The 16505-nt window shown below is 48.9% G+C and overlaps 1 protein-coding gene across 2 annotated transcripts in view; it reads right to left on the reverse strand.

Annotated features, from left to right (window-relative positions):
- The window catches only part of MYLK (myosin light chain kinase), a 171876-nt gene extending 163142 nt beyond the window's left edge, over window positions 1–8734 (reverse strand). For both annotated transcript variants that reach the window (XM_058661988.1, XM_058661987.1), the window contains exon 1: window positions 8567–8734. In XM_058661988.1, coding sequence (XP_058517971.1) covers window positions 8567–8731 — 165 coding nt within the window. In that variant the 5' untranslated portion in view covers window positions 8732–8734. The remainder of the gene's footprint in view (window positions 1–8566) is intronic.
- Between the last annotated feature and the right edge of the window lie 7771 nt (window positions 8735–16505).

Below are 16505 nucleotides of genomic sequence, written 5' to 3' on the forward strand. Positions count from 1 at the left end.
AATACATTCTAAGAGGCCAAAGTGACCCATGCTTTCCTGTGGCTATTACTCATGGATGACCTTATGTGATTACTGAGCATCATCTACATCCTAGACCTATGGTTCTTTGGTACTTTAATGAAAGGCTTTAAAATTAAACCTACTTAAGGAAAGCCGCCTGAAGGAGGCAGGATTTAAATTGAATCTGATGCTGGGTAAGGAGAGGGAAAGGGCATTCTTGATGCAGGAATGGCTTGGGGGGAAGGAAGAGGGCAAGAGAGGGGTGACAGGACCCATTGAGAGAGGCATCTCCACGGGCTGAATGGGAAGGGGCTGTGTCCACACTCTGGCACTCCTTGTGATGTCCAAACACCCATTGAGCAGCTTTCCTATGGCAGGTGCTAGGCTATTCTGGGGACACAGAGAGGAGGAAGCGACCAGCTGACACACATGAAAGAGGGAACAGCAGGTCCTGGGGAGAGACGCACAAAGCTGGGGCCCCAGCCCACCAGGTCCCCTCCCCTGCTTCCTGGTGCAGCCCTGACAAGCCCTAGAACCACTCTGAGCACTGATCCCGTTACATGGGGTTGGAAGCTCTATCTTAGCGTGAGGATAAAATGACTGGATTTGCATGCCCATCCCTAACAAGTCATGACTGGTTCCTGTCTTCGCATTCTCTGTTGGCTTCCTAACCCAGATTGACTGGGGAGATGAAAAGACTTCTCTTGTTTCCTCTTTTCTCTGTTGGAGGACGCCAGAACAGAGCATTGGTACCCTGTAGGTGTGGGCCAGGGGAGCAGCCCTGGAACTCCATTGATATCCAGTGGGTCTTTTTTTTTTTTAAAGATTTATTTTTATTACAAAGTCAGATATACACAGAGGAGGAGAGACAGAGAGGAAGATCTTCCATCTGATGAGTCACTCCCCAAGTGAGCCGCAACGGGCCGGTGCGCGCTGATCCGAAGCCAGGAACCTGGAACCTCTTCCAGGTCTCCCACACGGGTGCAGTATCCCAAATCTTTGGGCCGTCCTTGACTGCTTTCCAGGCCACAAGCAGGGAGCTGGATGGGAAGTGGAGCTGCCGGGATTAGAACTGGCGCCCATATGGGATCCCGGGGCTTTCAAGGCGAGGACTTTAGCCGCTAGGCCACGCCGCCAGGCCCTCCAGTGGGTCTTTAAAAAAGACTTCATGGAAAAATACGTTCATGGATTTCAAACGTTCTGCACCTAAATATACTCGCCTTTGAATTTCATTTTCTATGAACTTTCTCAAATTCTCTCTTAATCAATGGTAAGAGTAAGGCCAAGGAGACCACACAGGTCCCTGGGGCCTTTTGAGGCAGCACTGGAGAACCTCACCTCAGGGGAAGCCATCCAAGCACAGAGGACAGGAACCAGGGGGCAGAAGTCAGACCATCATTGTAGGAGGATCACTGAAATCAGGGCAGGAAGGACACACTTGGAAGGGCATCCACCAGAAGCAGGACCCATTTCTGAGCCACTCCAAGCCTCACCTTGACCTCTTCTCACTATCTGCAGTACAAATGGCTCAGTGAATTAATTCAAGCTTCTCATTATGCATACCACCACATCTGGTATTTTACCAGCACACACTCCTCTCCAGAAACATCACTGATGTTTCTGCTAGGGGCAGACAGCAGGTGGAATGCTTCCTTCAAATTCTTCACAGTGTCAAACGTGGCGAGTGGCAACTAACAACAAAATGTATTTGATGGAGCCAGTGCTGTGGTGTGCCTAAATTTCAACCTGTAGTGCTGGCATGCCATATTGGTGCAGGTTCTTGTCCCAGCTGCTCCACTTCTGATCCAGCCCCCTGATTGTGGCAGTGGAAAATGGCTCAAGTCCTTGGGCCCTTCCACCCTCATGGGAGACCTAAAAGAAGTTCCTGGTTTCAGATTGGTTCCACTTTGCTATTGCAGCCATCTGGGGGAGTGACCCAGGGGCTGGAAAAATCTCTCTCCTTAATTCTCTCTGTGACTCTACCTTTCAAATAACAATTTAAAAATACAAAATAAAAATAATAAAAATATTTATTTGAAATACAGGGTAATGAGGGTGAGGGCAGCAGGAGAGACAGGAGGGAGAGAAATCTTCCATATGCTGCTTCATATCCCAAATAGCTACAACAGCTAGAACTGGGCCAGGCTGAAGCCTGGGACTCCATCCAGGTCTCCCATGTGGGTGGCAGAGGCCATAATCTGCTGCCTCCCCAGGTACATTGGTAGAGAGTGGGAAGCAGAGCAGAGGAAACTCACAGTAGTACTCCAATATGGGATGCGTGTGTCCCAGGTGGCAGTATAACCCCATGTCCATGACATCTTCTGAGTTGGAAGTGAGTCACTGGGAGGAGGACCCTACTGTTGTTGAAGGTAGGGATTAAGGAATTATTCCTGGTTTTGTGGGTCAGGGCTTCTCAAGCTACACTCCTCCCTAGACACATGGGCCACTTCCACGTGCCCTTCTGTCAACTGCCTGCTCCAGAGCCTCCTTTGAGCTGTGCATCTCAAAGAGGTACTGGAGCATCATTCACCGGATTCACAGCATGGTCAGGGCCAGTCTCCATGCTCGCTGTGTGTGTGTGTGTGTGTGTGTGTGTGTGAGAGAGAGAGAGAGAGAGAGAGACAGAGAGACAGAGAGACAGAGAGACAGAGAGACAGAGAAGCCTGGGTGGAGAGGAAGAAAGCACCCCTCCAGTCCTCTCCATGTTTTCCCACTATACCTCTCTCTTCATGCTGCACTCCATGGTAGGGAAGGCAACCAATCAACACCTGGAGTACCAGCACAGGCAACAGAATCATCACAGGGCCCTGAGGCCTGCAGTGAAACCCAGGGAGTGGTGCAGCCCTGGATGCTCCTCCTCTTTCTGCCATGCGGTGGGAGTCCTCCTAGGCATGGGAGCACACAGCAGATCCTGGATCTGAGACTCAACTCCCTTCCTGTCTCCAAAGCAAATGGTTGCCCCTTGATCACCCACTTCGGCCTAGCACTTCCAGTTAAGGGAAAAAGTCCAATGGCTTGAGGCTACCGGCTAGAGAACGCTGTGGTCCTAGACGAGGTATGGTTTGGTTCGAGTGTATATAGCAGGTGGGAGACAGGCAGATGGTACACCTGCACTCAGGGCAGGGACTCCCCTGCCTGGGTTAAAATTGGTACCGATGAACCCAGCACGATAGCCTAGTGGCTAAATCCTTGCATTGCATTTGCCAGGATCCAGTATGAATGCCGATTAGTGTCCCGATTGCTCCACTTCCCATCCAGCTTCCTGCTTATGGCCTGGGAAGGAAGTTGAGGATAGCCCAAAGCCTTGGAACCCTGCACCAGCTTGGGAGACCTGGAAGAAGCTCTGGCTCCTGGTTTCAGACGGGCTCAGCTCTGGCAGTTGCAGCCACTTGAGGAGTGAACCAGCAATGGAAGATCTTTCTCTCCATCTCCTCTCTGTACATCTGCCTTTCCAATAAATATAAAATAAATCTTTAAAAAAAAATAAAGTTGGTACAGATGAGACAAAGAGCTCACATCTGTTGGGATGGTGGCTTTGGCCAAACCAGCAGACCCTAACCCGACAGTAGTTGATCCTGAATACCACTATCTCACCGCTAAACCCCAGGTGGCCAACTTTCTCTCATACGCACTAGGCCCCACTGGCCCAGGCCTAAAGGCCACAGCTAGGGAGGACTGAGTTCTCCAAAAGCGGCTTAATTGCAGGGCCACCCTGGGCTATGATTATGGCATCTGTACCATGTTAGGAGACTGGGAAGTGTCTGAGAGAGAGTTGGAGTTTGCCTCTGTGCTGTCTTCACTATTTATTCCTGTCCTTTAGGGAGATGCTACGTGCCAATGCATCTCATGAGTGTTAATCATGAATGCTTTTGTAAAATTTCCAGTGTAGATGAATACCACCAAAGATCTTATCTGAGACAGTCTTTAAGTCTTATCTCTCAGCTGCTCTCTCCACTGCTCTCCTACCTCCAACCAATTCTCAGTGTACTCACTTACCCGGTGGTTTTCAAAGGGTTGAGACAGCACCAGGCATTACGTCAGGATCCAAGGCAGGAAGCAGGGCAGAGATGGAACAGGAAGGCACCAGGATGTCTATTTTTCTTTTAATTATAAAAAGAGTTTTCTCTAATTGACTTTATCCCCAACAGATCACTGAGCAGCAAAGGAAACCTCTGGCATGGAAAAGGCCAGAGCCAGGGTTCTGTATGAGACACCAGGGGATCTGCCACAAGGTAGGCACAGAAGGGGCTTCAGTAAGAGGAATGAGCCACAAAGGGTTACCCAGAGTGCCCAGCCCCCCCACCCCACGCCCACACACATCCTGCAACGTCACCAAGTCTTCCTGACATAAGGGAGAGCTCTAGGGGCCAGCACATTAAGCTGCCACATGCAACACCAGCATCTCACACCACAGTGCACGTTTCAGTCTTGGCTGCTCTGCTTCCCATCCAGCTCCCCACAAATGTGCCTGGGAAAGCAGCACCACCCACACAGGAGACTTGGAAGCAGCCCCTGACTCCTGGCTTTGGCCTGTCCCAATCCGAGAGATTGTGACCATTTGGGGAGTGAACCAGCAAATGGAAGAGCTCTCTCTCCTTTCTATCTCTATTGCTCTTTCACATAAATAAATCAATCTTTTAGAAAAAATAGGGAGAGCTCTATTGGAGGAAGGGATGAATTCCTCTGGCATACAAAGGAAACAGGGGGAGGGTGGACAATCATTTTTTACTGCCTTTCCAAATAAAAACGGAAAGCACAAATTTGAATTAGCTCAGAGGGCAGTAGGAAATAAACTTTCATAATCGCTGCCTGTCTCTGGTGTCTACCCTGCTTCTCAGTGGTGGGAGATGTCTACACCAACCTCATAAGTGGCTGGAAGTCCTCAGTCCTGGTGGGTGGTGGCAATTCTTTAAAGAAGGGAGAGAAGAGGCAGAAAGGTCCTGAGGAAGCAGGGAGGAAGGGGAGGCTTCCAGCCACCATGATGAGAACCGGCTCGAGAAGTAGCCGGAAGGCATTATTTTTTAAAATTACTCACCTGAAGGAGATTCTACCAGAACTAGGTTTCCAGGGAACTGAGGTCGCCTGGAGACAGACACTGGTTGGTACAGAAGGCGCCCTGGACTAGGATACATGCCAGGGTTCCCAAGGAGGGCCAGCAGTAGGCAGGGTCAAGAGCAGTCAACAGCAGTTTTTCCTAACTGGCAGCTCCCACTCAAAGCCCATGCCACTGACTCCTCTGAGGACACCCGATCGGGAACATTCCCTCCCTTCTACTCCAACTCTGGTATCAACACAACTGACTTCCCTTCCTTGATGCTAAACATCTCTGTGCGTTCTATGCACACGTGCAACCCTCTAACAGACTGAACTCTTTGTTTTCTGGCTTCTTCCTCTGTGTTTCCCTCTGCAGTTAGCCAGATGCTGTGGGAGGCTCTCTCTAGAATATTCTGTCTATATCTGACACCACTGTGCTGCAACAGTGTTGCTGTAGGTTAACTCCAGGCAGGGAGAACGTGATAAGGGAGCAATACAATGTAACTTTAAGGGACATACTCATTCTGATTAATAGTTTCCACAGATTGCACGAAGTGCAACTATAAGTCCAGGGCACTTCACCAAAAAGTTGGTGGAAAGTAGACGTAAAAGATAAACCTATTTTACTGCAAGAAATTTTGAAATCCATGCACTTTTTTCATAATCTGCATTTCCCACAAGCTTGGTTGAGTGCCCTTGTATAAGCAAAATAAAATGTTCACATAGAGAATGCTATGTTTTAAGGATAATGAAGTCACAGTTCACTTTTAACTGTTATTTATTTGAGAGGCAGAGAGACAGAACAACAGAGAGTGTATGTTCTCGTTTGCTAGTGCACTCTCCAAATGCCCACAATGACACTGAAGCTGGGAGCTGGGGACATGACGCAGGTCTCCCACATGAGCAGCAGCAACCCCAGCAGGGCCTTGAGCCATCACTTGCTGCCTCCTAGGGTCTGTAAGAGCAGGAAGCTGAAATCAGGACCTAGATGTTAGTCTGGAACCCAGGCACTACAATATGGGATGGGGGCATCTTAGCTGCCAACCTAGTGACTGTCCCTGTTCACGTTTTAATTTTTCTGATTTATTCATTTTACTGAAAAGACAGAGGAGGAAAGAGAGAGAATGGGGGGCGGTTTTCTGTTTGCCGGTTCACTCCCCAAATGGCTGCAATAGCCAGAACTGGGCTCATCTGAAGCTGGGAGTCAGGAGCTTCTTCTGGGGTCTCCCATGTGGGTGCAGGGACCCAAGGTCTTTAGGCATTTTCTACTGCTTTCCCAGGTCATTGACAGGAGGCTGGATCAGCAGTGAGAGCTGCCAGGACACAAAGAAGCAACCACACAGGATGCAGGCAGAGGATCATCTGGCTATGCCACTACAGCAGCCCCTCTGTTTACTTTAATGTGATTAAGTTTTCATGATGTGAATGCCTGCTCATTAGTAAAGTATAATATTACTGCACTTTTTATACTTTATAAAAGTATTTTTACTGCCTATCAACATGCCAGAAATACAGAAAGAGCGAGCTGAAATTCTTGGATAAGGAAGCCTGAGATTGTTAGAAGGAGTGACTGAGTTGCCCAGTGCTACTATGTGTGGCCTCCTGGGCCGGTACTCAGCCTAGGAAGGGTCCACCTCACAAAACTAGGCGGGTCAGCCAGGAAACAAGTACTGGGAGCTTGTCTCAGATGCAGAGATGGGAGAGGAGAAAGGAACAATTTTGCCATCTAAGCCATTTCTTATGTGTTTAATTTCAGTGTGAGTAATATGCACTTGGGTATTTTGTAAGTACTGTCACAAAAATCTCATAATCACCACCTCTCTCTCTGCTAGCAGAACACTTTTATTCACTCCACAAGAAGGACTGCAGCTAGGAGCAGTCACTCCCCCACCTTCCCCCGACCTCCACTCCCTCTCTGTGGATTTGCCTCTTCTGGGCATTGCACATTTCAATGCACTCACACAAGTTGGGGCCTTTTACATCTGGCTCCTTTTCCTTAGCACAAGCTTTTACTCCCCAGTGCTGCAGCATAGATCAGTACTTTCCTCCCTCTTCTGGTCATCTACACCATTTCTGAACACCAAGGGAATGCTCTGGTCCATTCTTCCTGGACAGCTGTGGGGGTGAGAACATGGGAACCAGAGCCAAGGCAAGAACCAAGAGCCAGGAGCAGAAACGTGCCCCTAAGAGCATCATCAGCATCACCCAGATGAAAGACAAGACAGGACCACCTGGTTAGGTGCATTAGCAAATGGTCTTAAGGAGACAAGTCTGCAGTGCCTGCAACACCAGCATCCCACGTGGTCCACAGTTTGAGTTCCAACTGCTCCACTTCTGAACCAGCTCCCTGTTAATAATGTGTCTTGGAAAGCAGCAGAAGATGGCCCAACTGCCTGGGAACCCACACCCCTATGGGAGACCTGAATGAAGCTCCTGGCTTCAGCATGGCCTACCCCCAGACACTGTGGCCACTTGGGGTAGTGAACCAGCAGGTGGAAGATCCCTCTGTATCTCCCTCTCTCTCTTTTCCAATTCTATGCTTCAAATAAAAAAAAAAAATAAATCCTTAAAACAAAATAAAGAGATGGGTTTGTGCCTGGCACATAATGCAGTGCAACCCATTTTCAAGGCAGCAGTCCATACCCTTTCCAAACCACTACGTGGTCACACCTGTCGTTTAAAGAAGAGCAAGACCCAGTGCCATCCTAGAAAAGCTCACACTCTTCTATTGTAGACTCAGTGCAACTTACAGATTTCTCCCATCCTTGTCTTATGCCAGCACCCAGATTAAAGCCTTACAGCTTCTACAAGTAGATCCTTGGGGAGGGGTCCATAATGAATGATCACAGGCAAACCTCCACAGGAACCACATGTACCTCTGTGTTAGGCTGACTTCACACCCTGGTGGGCTGAGCCAGCCACTTACTCCAAGTCTCCCCATTGGAGTTAATGTTAAATATTCTTTCAGCCCTTCTTAAGCGTTCTCTCCTTCCTGCTTTCCATACCATGCACCCAGGGAACTGGCATGCCCCTCGGCAGAAGAAATGTAGGCCCAGTAAGAATGAGGCACCAAGGACCATTTGCAAGGTGACAGAACTGCAGTCAGGGGCCTGGTCTCCTGCCCCTGTGCTCCAGCTGTATCACACTGGTGAATGAGAAGCCTGACTCACTATCTGCTCTTCTCAGGGAAAGGGTGACAGAAAACGTAGTGTTTTGGGCATGTCCTAATTTGAGGGCAGGGCACGAACTTCAATTCAGTCCATGTTTCTCCTGCTCCTGTGCCAGGTTTCCTTCCACAATTAGGCACCATGTACCCAGAATGCAATCTACATTCATGGCAAAATATCTCAAGACAGCGAGCTGGCAGCATCCTTCCCACCCCCGAGGTTTCCAGCTCACATGGAAGCCCACCATAAAAAAAAAGAAGTTGAGCTATATGGGTCCTATTCACCCCATAGCAAGGTGCAAAAGAAAACCTGGCGTTCCATCAGATCTCAGCCCAACCTCCCCACCTAGCCCTTTTCTTTCTTACCCTCCCTTCGAACTTGGCAGTAGCGCCTTCTTTGATGCAGAGGTTCCGAGGGGGTAAGATGAAAGCAGGGGCCTCAGTCAGGGGATTGGAGTCGACTCTTGAGGAATCCATGCTGGCAGAGGCTTTGGAAGTGAGTGTAGAGGCAACCAACTTCACGTCCCCCATGGCCTGCAGGATAGGGACAGGGAGATGGAGATTAGCCAAGCATGGCAACCTCTCCCTCCCCACCCCCAGACACCTGTAGGCCCAGCCAGGTGGGGTGGCACTGAGGTGGAGCAGGTGCCCAGCCAGGCTGGCATTCATCTGGAGCTGTCCTCTGGAAACTAAAGGCTCTGTGTTGTCAACCCACATGGTGCCAGAGAACAGCAGCTCCTGCCCAGACCCCAGCTCCCAGGGCTGCACCTGCCTCTTCCAGACCTTCTTGGGAAGCTCCCCACCCATCTACTGCTCCCTTCTTCCAGAATACTGGCAGCAGCAGGGCATGAGAACAAAGACACAGGCTGGTGTTTATTCAGAGTTGGTGCAACCCTTGGGTTTCTAAAATCTATAGATCATGGTCACTGTATATATTAACTTCAGGATGGACATCTTCACTGAGCACTTGTGTGTGGTAGGAAGTAAAGGTCACCTTTGCCTGAACCCTGAGAACTCACAGGCAACTTGCGGTGAATCCTCCAAACACCCTGGGGAAGATATCCCGGGTGGGGGGCAGGTGGAGGGTGGATTGAGACAAAGGACTGATTCAGAAACTGGAGTCATCACAAGTCTGAATTCCAGCTCTTGATTTCAAGTCACAGAAAGGGACCCTGGTTCTTCTGAAGGGACAGGGACCTACAAAGAAGAGCAGGAGTATTGCTTGTGAGTCCCATGGGAAAGGCTGAAGAGCCAGGCTGGAGAAGCAGCTGCAGTTCATTTGGTGTTTGCCAAAAGGCCAAGAAGCAGGTTACTGCCATTCAGAGAAGCAAGACAGCTGGACTCCAGTCAAGGCCCCTGGACACCTGCTGTCACCACCTGCAATACATTCTTGGTATCTTTGTTCCAGACTCTAAGTCCCTGTGGCAGCCTTCTCAGCCTGGGGACCACATCTTACCACCCCCTCCTCAGAATCCTTGGTTCATCATAGGCAGAGGACAGACACCTGCTGAACTGAAGGGGCAATGTATCCATTTGTGTTTGTTTTTCTCTGTATTTTCTTTAGCTGTTTGGTTCCATGCTGTGAGTCACATAAATTGACACAATGGAGCAGAGAAGTGTGTGTGTGGGGGGGGGGGGGGGGGGAATATGATAAGTCTGTTTAAATCTGAAATAAATGTAATACTAGTTAACAGAAATGCAGTAGGTCTTCTGGGGTTCACGTTAAAGTAACAGAGTGGACAGGTTTGGTTGTAACAGAGACATCCTCTGCTTGATAAAGCTGCTTTCTTTCTCTTTCACTGAAAACAAAGTTGCTTTACAAACAAAATTCCATTGCAAATGATAAGACCCACAAGCTCACTGCAGTGGGTGCCAAAAGCAAACATTTAATTGACCTTGGGAACTGTTCTAAGCACTTAATAAATAATGCTCATCTCATCCTCTCCTTTAGAATGAATCAGAAAGCCTTTCCATCATCATTTTATAGCTTAACAGCCTAGGGCTCAGTGAGATTAAGACATCTGTCCCAGGCTATAAGGTTAGGAGAAAAAGGAGTGGCACTTGAATACAGGTATCTGGCAGCACCTGGGCTGTGCTCAGGATTGAGCAACGGACTTTTAACTCTCTCTGCTTCAGGCTCCTTTTCCATCGAGTACAGATGATGGCATCCACCTGTCACAGTGAACCAGCATGCTGACTTGCCTCCTGTGGCAGACAGCAGGGGCTGATAAGGGTAGTGTCAGGTGTTGGGAGATGGGAAGACCCACTGCCATATTACAATATAGCTGTTCTATACTCAAAACATACCACCACCCATAGTTAAAAGACATATGACAATCTGGGATAAAACACCTGCGACCACAACAAAGAGCTAGAATACTTACATACAAGAAAAAAACAGCCTGGCAGATAAACAGGCAGAGCTTACAGCTTAGAGAGCCCACAGAATACAAACGACCAACAAACACTGCCTGAACCCAACTGCAACCTAAGCATGCAAATTAACAGTAAGATGCTATTATCATTTTTTAATTAACCAAACTGACATTTAAGAAGAAAGATAATGTAGGAAGGGTCTTCTGAAAGTTTGGGGGAAGGGGCAGCATTATGGCATAGTGCATCAAACCACTATCTGCAGTGCCAGCATCCCATATGAGCACTGGTTCATGTCCCAGCTGCTCCACTATGGATTCAGCTCCCTGCCAATGAGCCTGGTAAAGCAACAGAAGATAACCCAAGTGCTTGGGCTCCTGCACCCACATGAGAGACCTGGAAGAAGCTCTTAGCTTCCGTCTGGTCCAGTCCTGGCCATTGTGGCTATCTGGGGAATGAACTAGCAGATGGAAGATATCTGTCTCTTCTCTTTCTGTAACTCTAATTTTCAAATAAATAAATACTTTTCTTTTTAAAGTTTGCAGCCATCTGGGGAATGAACCAGCAAATGAAAGCTTCATTCTCTCTCACTCTCTCTTTCAAATAAATAAATAAATATATTATTTATACATATGTAATATATTATATATAAAACATAAAATGATATGTTATATGATATATATTAATGTATTATATGTAATATGTGTATATATATATATATTACAGCCCTGGGAGATGCACTAGGCAGAGGCTGGGCGTTATACAGGGCAGGGGAAAGGAAGGCGAGAATGCCTGTTCTACCAGCGCCAAGCCTGACTTTGGAAGACAAAGTACTCTTCTCCTCTGCTCTCAGGGGCAGAGAGAGTGCTGGAAACCAGGAGTAGCCAGATCGGGTACAGGGCTCTCTCACTAGATCCTTCTGCTCGGAGATCCGCCTAGGTCCCCCTGAACCTGAGGACCCCAGTGTTCGCATTAGCATGAAACTGCCTGACTTCCAGAGAACCCAGAAACAGGAGCTGTCATGCCTCAGAGAGAACCAGCTTCAGGTGAGGAAGGGATGGAAACCTCCAGTCCAGTCTCCCTGAGAAGTGGTTTTAGGGGGCGGAGTCACTCAATGGTCAAGTGGGTAAGATAGGAGCCTAGTCCCAAGCTGATGGATCACACCAAACAGCTCCACCCACCCTGGGGCCAGTGCACTGCCCACAGCCTGCATCAGCATAAACAGATTCCTGCCCAGCTGCCAAAGAGTGGTCACTGACATATTTGGAATGTGTGTGTTGGGGGGGGAGAGGGTGGAAGTCAACAATAAAACAAATCAAGCCAATTCATCCTTGTTTCTGCTAATCCCTTTATCAAGCCTGCTAACCATAGTGTGACTGAGGCTATCAATTATAAGCACAGCAACATGCAGTGGCTAGAACCCAGTAAAACGCAGATAGAAGGGCAGGGATGAGGAGGAAAAATAGGCAAGGAGTCAAAAAAAGAGCATTGGTCCAAGAACAGGAAGCTGTCCCCAGTGCCCCAAAGCCTACCTTCCAAGCAAGGCTTTCATGAGTAACATAACTGATTAATCACTCGCAACAGCACTGAGTTCATTTGACTTTAATTTGATCAAAAGCACTTTAAATTGTCTCCTGAACCCAGAAAGGAACATTTTCAACTGCAACCAAAGCAGAGGGCAACTCCAGGGCAAAAACACTCAAGGAAATGAAAAAGGAAAAAATTGAAGCTCAAGTTATATACAGCAAGAACAAATCTGGAGAACCCAGCTGTGCTCCTCCCTACCTGAAGCAGACAAGTGACAAAAGATCACCAAGCAAGTGGCAAACCTTGGGTTTGCCCAGCCAAACCATACCTTCCCATAGAGAGGGCTTCCCAGGAAGCTCCGTAGTGTGCCCTAAATCCTCCTTCCTCTACAGCACATCCAAGCACCCAAACCACCCACGTGCAAATGCCCCAGCACTGACAGCTCCCTCTGCCCACCTTAATCCTCTCCGCAGTGACTCAAATCCTGACAAATTCCCTAATCACTCCTAATCCTGGAGTGAGCTGCTTTTGAGCTGTGCCAGGCGAAGTGGGGCAGGGCCACACAGACCGGTGAGCAAGCAAGCAGGCACCTTACCGTGGGCCTCCTCCTTCCAGGCAGCAGTGCTCACATGCGTCAGGACACGCTGGGCAGCCAATACTTCAGCGCTGTGCTGCAGAGATTCCTGTCCAAGGTCCGACTGGGAACAGAGGGAGAAGGAGGAGCCCAGGGCCGGAGGGAAAAAAGTTCAGGGCTTTGTTCTGACTCTGCCTGCAGATGTTGCAACTTGCCTTCTTGCAGGGGCAGCCAACTTCACCCGTCCATCCCCCAGTCCAGGGAGATCTGTTGTTCTAATCCGCCCAACTGGGGCGACCTTTGAAACCCCTGACTGTGGCTGCAGAAGCTCTCAATGGAGTCTGGGGTGGGAGTGAGAGGGGGTGTGGGGAGCAGGGGGTGGAAGCTCACAGGTTTCCACTTGCTCTGAGCTGCAGATTCCAATCTGAGTGAGCAGCAAAGGGAGGACCCCGTGAAGCTGAGAGCAGAGCCCTTGCCCGGACTGGGCACACCCCCAACTCTGCATCTGGCCTGGAATGCCGCTCCAACTTGGCACATCTGGCCCCGGGATTACAACCCTGGGTTTGGGCTCATGAGGCGTTGGCCTCCTGAGACCAAGCTATTCTCTTCTTTGCACCAAGTCACAGAAGCGAGCCCAGAGCAGATGAATTGAGAAGCCCCGTGCTGCGATTCTCAAAAGGAGCTGGACCGAGAGTGGAGCTGGGCTCTGTGGGATATGTGTATGTGGAGTGCGCAGCACCTGCCAATGCTGGTCCAGCCTGGAAAAACCTTCCGGGAGCTATCCTGAGTCAAGCGTCTGCAATATAGCAGTAAAGAGAAAGCCTGTGCACTCCTCCTCCTCTGGGGAAGATACAATATTCCCTACAATTCCAAGGAACACTCATCCCATGCAACTCACATCTTAGGACAAGTTGGACAGCCGAGTCAGGACTAACATGGAGTTAAGCTTGTCACGTCTGGTTCCTAATACTTAGGACACCTCCTACCCTCTGGCTTAGACATTCTCAGACTTGCTTGATTTCAAGGTTACTTTATATTCCTAAAAAACCCTAAGGATTCCTAGAAAACTTTTGTCTGTGAGTGACTGCTATCAAGATTTCGCACATTAGAAAATAAGACTGGAAAGTACAAGCTCGCTTAAAATATCAACAATAGTCCCAAATGCTAATAACAATTTTTTGAGAGAAAAAAATGTGTTTTCCACAAGAAAGGCTGGTGAGAAAATTTGTTGCAAAATTCTGTAATGTCTCGTTTAACAGAAAGACAGCTAGATTTTCCTATCTGCTTTTGTACACAGTCCAGGGTAATATCACAGTATTGTAGCTACTGGAAAAGGCCACTGCATGCTTGAGAGAGAATAAGAGAGAGACAACAACAAAAACACACAGCAAACAGATTCCTATTTCCAAAAGAGTTCAGATTTCAAGGGTCCTGAAAGGGCCGCAGGGAGCCTCAGGGTCTCCAGGGCACATTTTGAGAACTGCTGCTTTATAGCCTGTCTCCCGACTCCTCCCTCGGCTATGCACTCCCGCTTCTGCTCTTCTTACACAACTCACATGGGAAGGGGCGTGTGGTTTTTTTATGAGCAATGGGATGCAGCCTTAAGGGACAGGTGAGAGAGAAGATGGCTCAACACCTAACTTGATTCCATCTTTTCTTCCAAAGAGAATGGACAGCCACCTGGGGACCAGAGAGTTTTGGAAGCCTAGGACAGACATGGATGGAAAGAACGACTTAAAGTCAGCTAAGTCCTGGCCAAGACAGCACACATGCCCCAGATTCTACAAGACCTCGTACATGGAAATATTTGAACATTTTATGGCTAATAAGGGAAGAAAATGAATCCAAAAAAGCAATGCTGCTCAGCACTGTGGAGCAGAGGTAAACCCAGAACCCACACTTTTCAGATGGAAGTCGCTGGTGGTGGGTGGCAGAACCAGAGGGCCACTTGGAATTGGCAAAGCAATTGGCATCAAAGTGTGGAAGTGTGTCCCTAACACCTAAAGGCTTCATGAGCCAAGAGGAGCAGCGGACACACTGGATGTTCAGCACAGTCCTGAAAGATCAGCAAAGTGGGCTGGGACTTGACGTTTAAATGAAAAACCACTTTCAAATTCCTGTGTTTGAACAGTTGCCCAAGTATACTACAGTTCATTGGAGAATACTGAGGACCAACTTCTGGCCCCACTAGAATTAGATCAAGTCCTGGGTCAAGAAAGGCACATCAGTCAAACCTTCGTGTTTCCCTTTTCTTTTGGTTATATTTAGTTATTTACCCAAAATGCAGAGCAGCAGGGGGTGAGCGGGAGGGAAGCAGGAGGGAAACAGAGGGAGAGATCCTCCACCTGCCTGCTTGAGGCCACAAACCTAGGATTCCATTAAGGTCTCCCACATGGGTGGCAGAGTCCCAGGTACCTGGGCCATCATAAACCACTGTCCCAGGTGCATTGCCAGGAAGCTGGGTCAGAAGTGGAACAAGCCGTGACTTGAACTGGTGCTCCACAATTTCAGATGCCAGTGTTGCAAGCAGCAAATTGACCCCTTGCACCACAGGTGACCTAGCCTTTCTGTTTTTATGCTACACATCATCATTGGCTGTCACACAGCCATCTCCCACTGTGACCTAAGCTACACCAGGCCACAGATCCTGTGTGTTTTTCACTCGGAATGAGTGAATGTTAGAGAACATAAGGTAGGAACAGGTGGACAGGTCATCTGTCCTCTATGACCCACCAGGTCTTCTGGCTTCAGACATGTATGTGCCAGTCCCAGCTGTACCCTCAAGTGGAACCGGGGCTTCCTGCCTAGCTTTTGCTTCTCAGTCTTCCCATCTGTGAACTGGGCCCCCACCATGCCCTGCCCTGGGTATCCTCTCTGGATTTCCTGCAGGCGTCATGGAACAACATGCAGTGTGCAGTGTGCAGACTCCAGGTCATTCTTGTCCCCTACAGCTCAGTTCTCTCTTGAGCCATCAGGCAGTGTCTTCTTCCCCAGAGCCTCTTAGACCTTCCCTCTTGGAAAACACATTAAAGAGCGGCTGGGCTCCTATGGGCAGAAAAGCTGCCACGTCAGCCAGGCCACATCAGCAGAGTGGCAGACCACATTGAGAGAAGTGCGCCTGCTTGGCAGCCCAGCGCGAGATGCCCACAGCTTTGGCAGAGAGCTATTTTCAAATTGTCTTGGAAGGAGACACATATGCGCGCACGCGCACACACACACACACGCACACACACACACACACACACACACACACAGACTGCTGCATTCACAGTGTGAATAACTGGAATTCAGTCTTCTGGAGCTGCTGTGTTCCCACTGGGATTCCTGCTTAATTTGGGATTTAATAAGAACAGCCTGAGAAAATCTTTTAGCAATAAAAGTCATACGCAAAAGAAACTGGAGCTGGGACCAGAACCCTAGTTGTGAGTAAATTAGGAAAAGGCACATCCCACATCCCAGTCACCATCCTGAAGGTCTCTCCTTTTGTGAGCAGGTAGCACCCAATGGAAGGAAGCTTCTGGAATCAAGTGTGCTTCTTGAACTTCCCCATACTTTCCCAATATACCGCCTTTCCACCTCTTCACTTCACCTTGCTAAGTAAAACCCACTGGACCCAGTGCTTCAGACCCAGGAGACGAACACAGTGACCATGCAGGAAGGGGCAGCTGCACAGCCCTCAGTGCTCCCCCAGAGCTCAGGAAGTGGCTCAGGTACCAAGAACTTCACCATGGTTTCCACACCTGGGCTGCCAGGGCGGGAGAACGTTGCTCTGTGGTGGGACCAGCTGCACTCTTTTGCCTGCTAACCAGTGTGACCAGAAGTCTTGGCTTG

Source organism: Ochotona princeps, chromosome 3, assembly GCF_030435755.1.
Source record: "Ochotona princeps isolate mOchPri1 chromosome 3, mOchPri1.hap1, whole genome shotgun sequence".
Classification (NCBI taxonomy): domain Eukaryota; kingdom Metazoa; phylum Chordata; class Mammalia; order Lagomorpha; family Ochotonidae; genus Ochotona; species Ochotona princeps.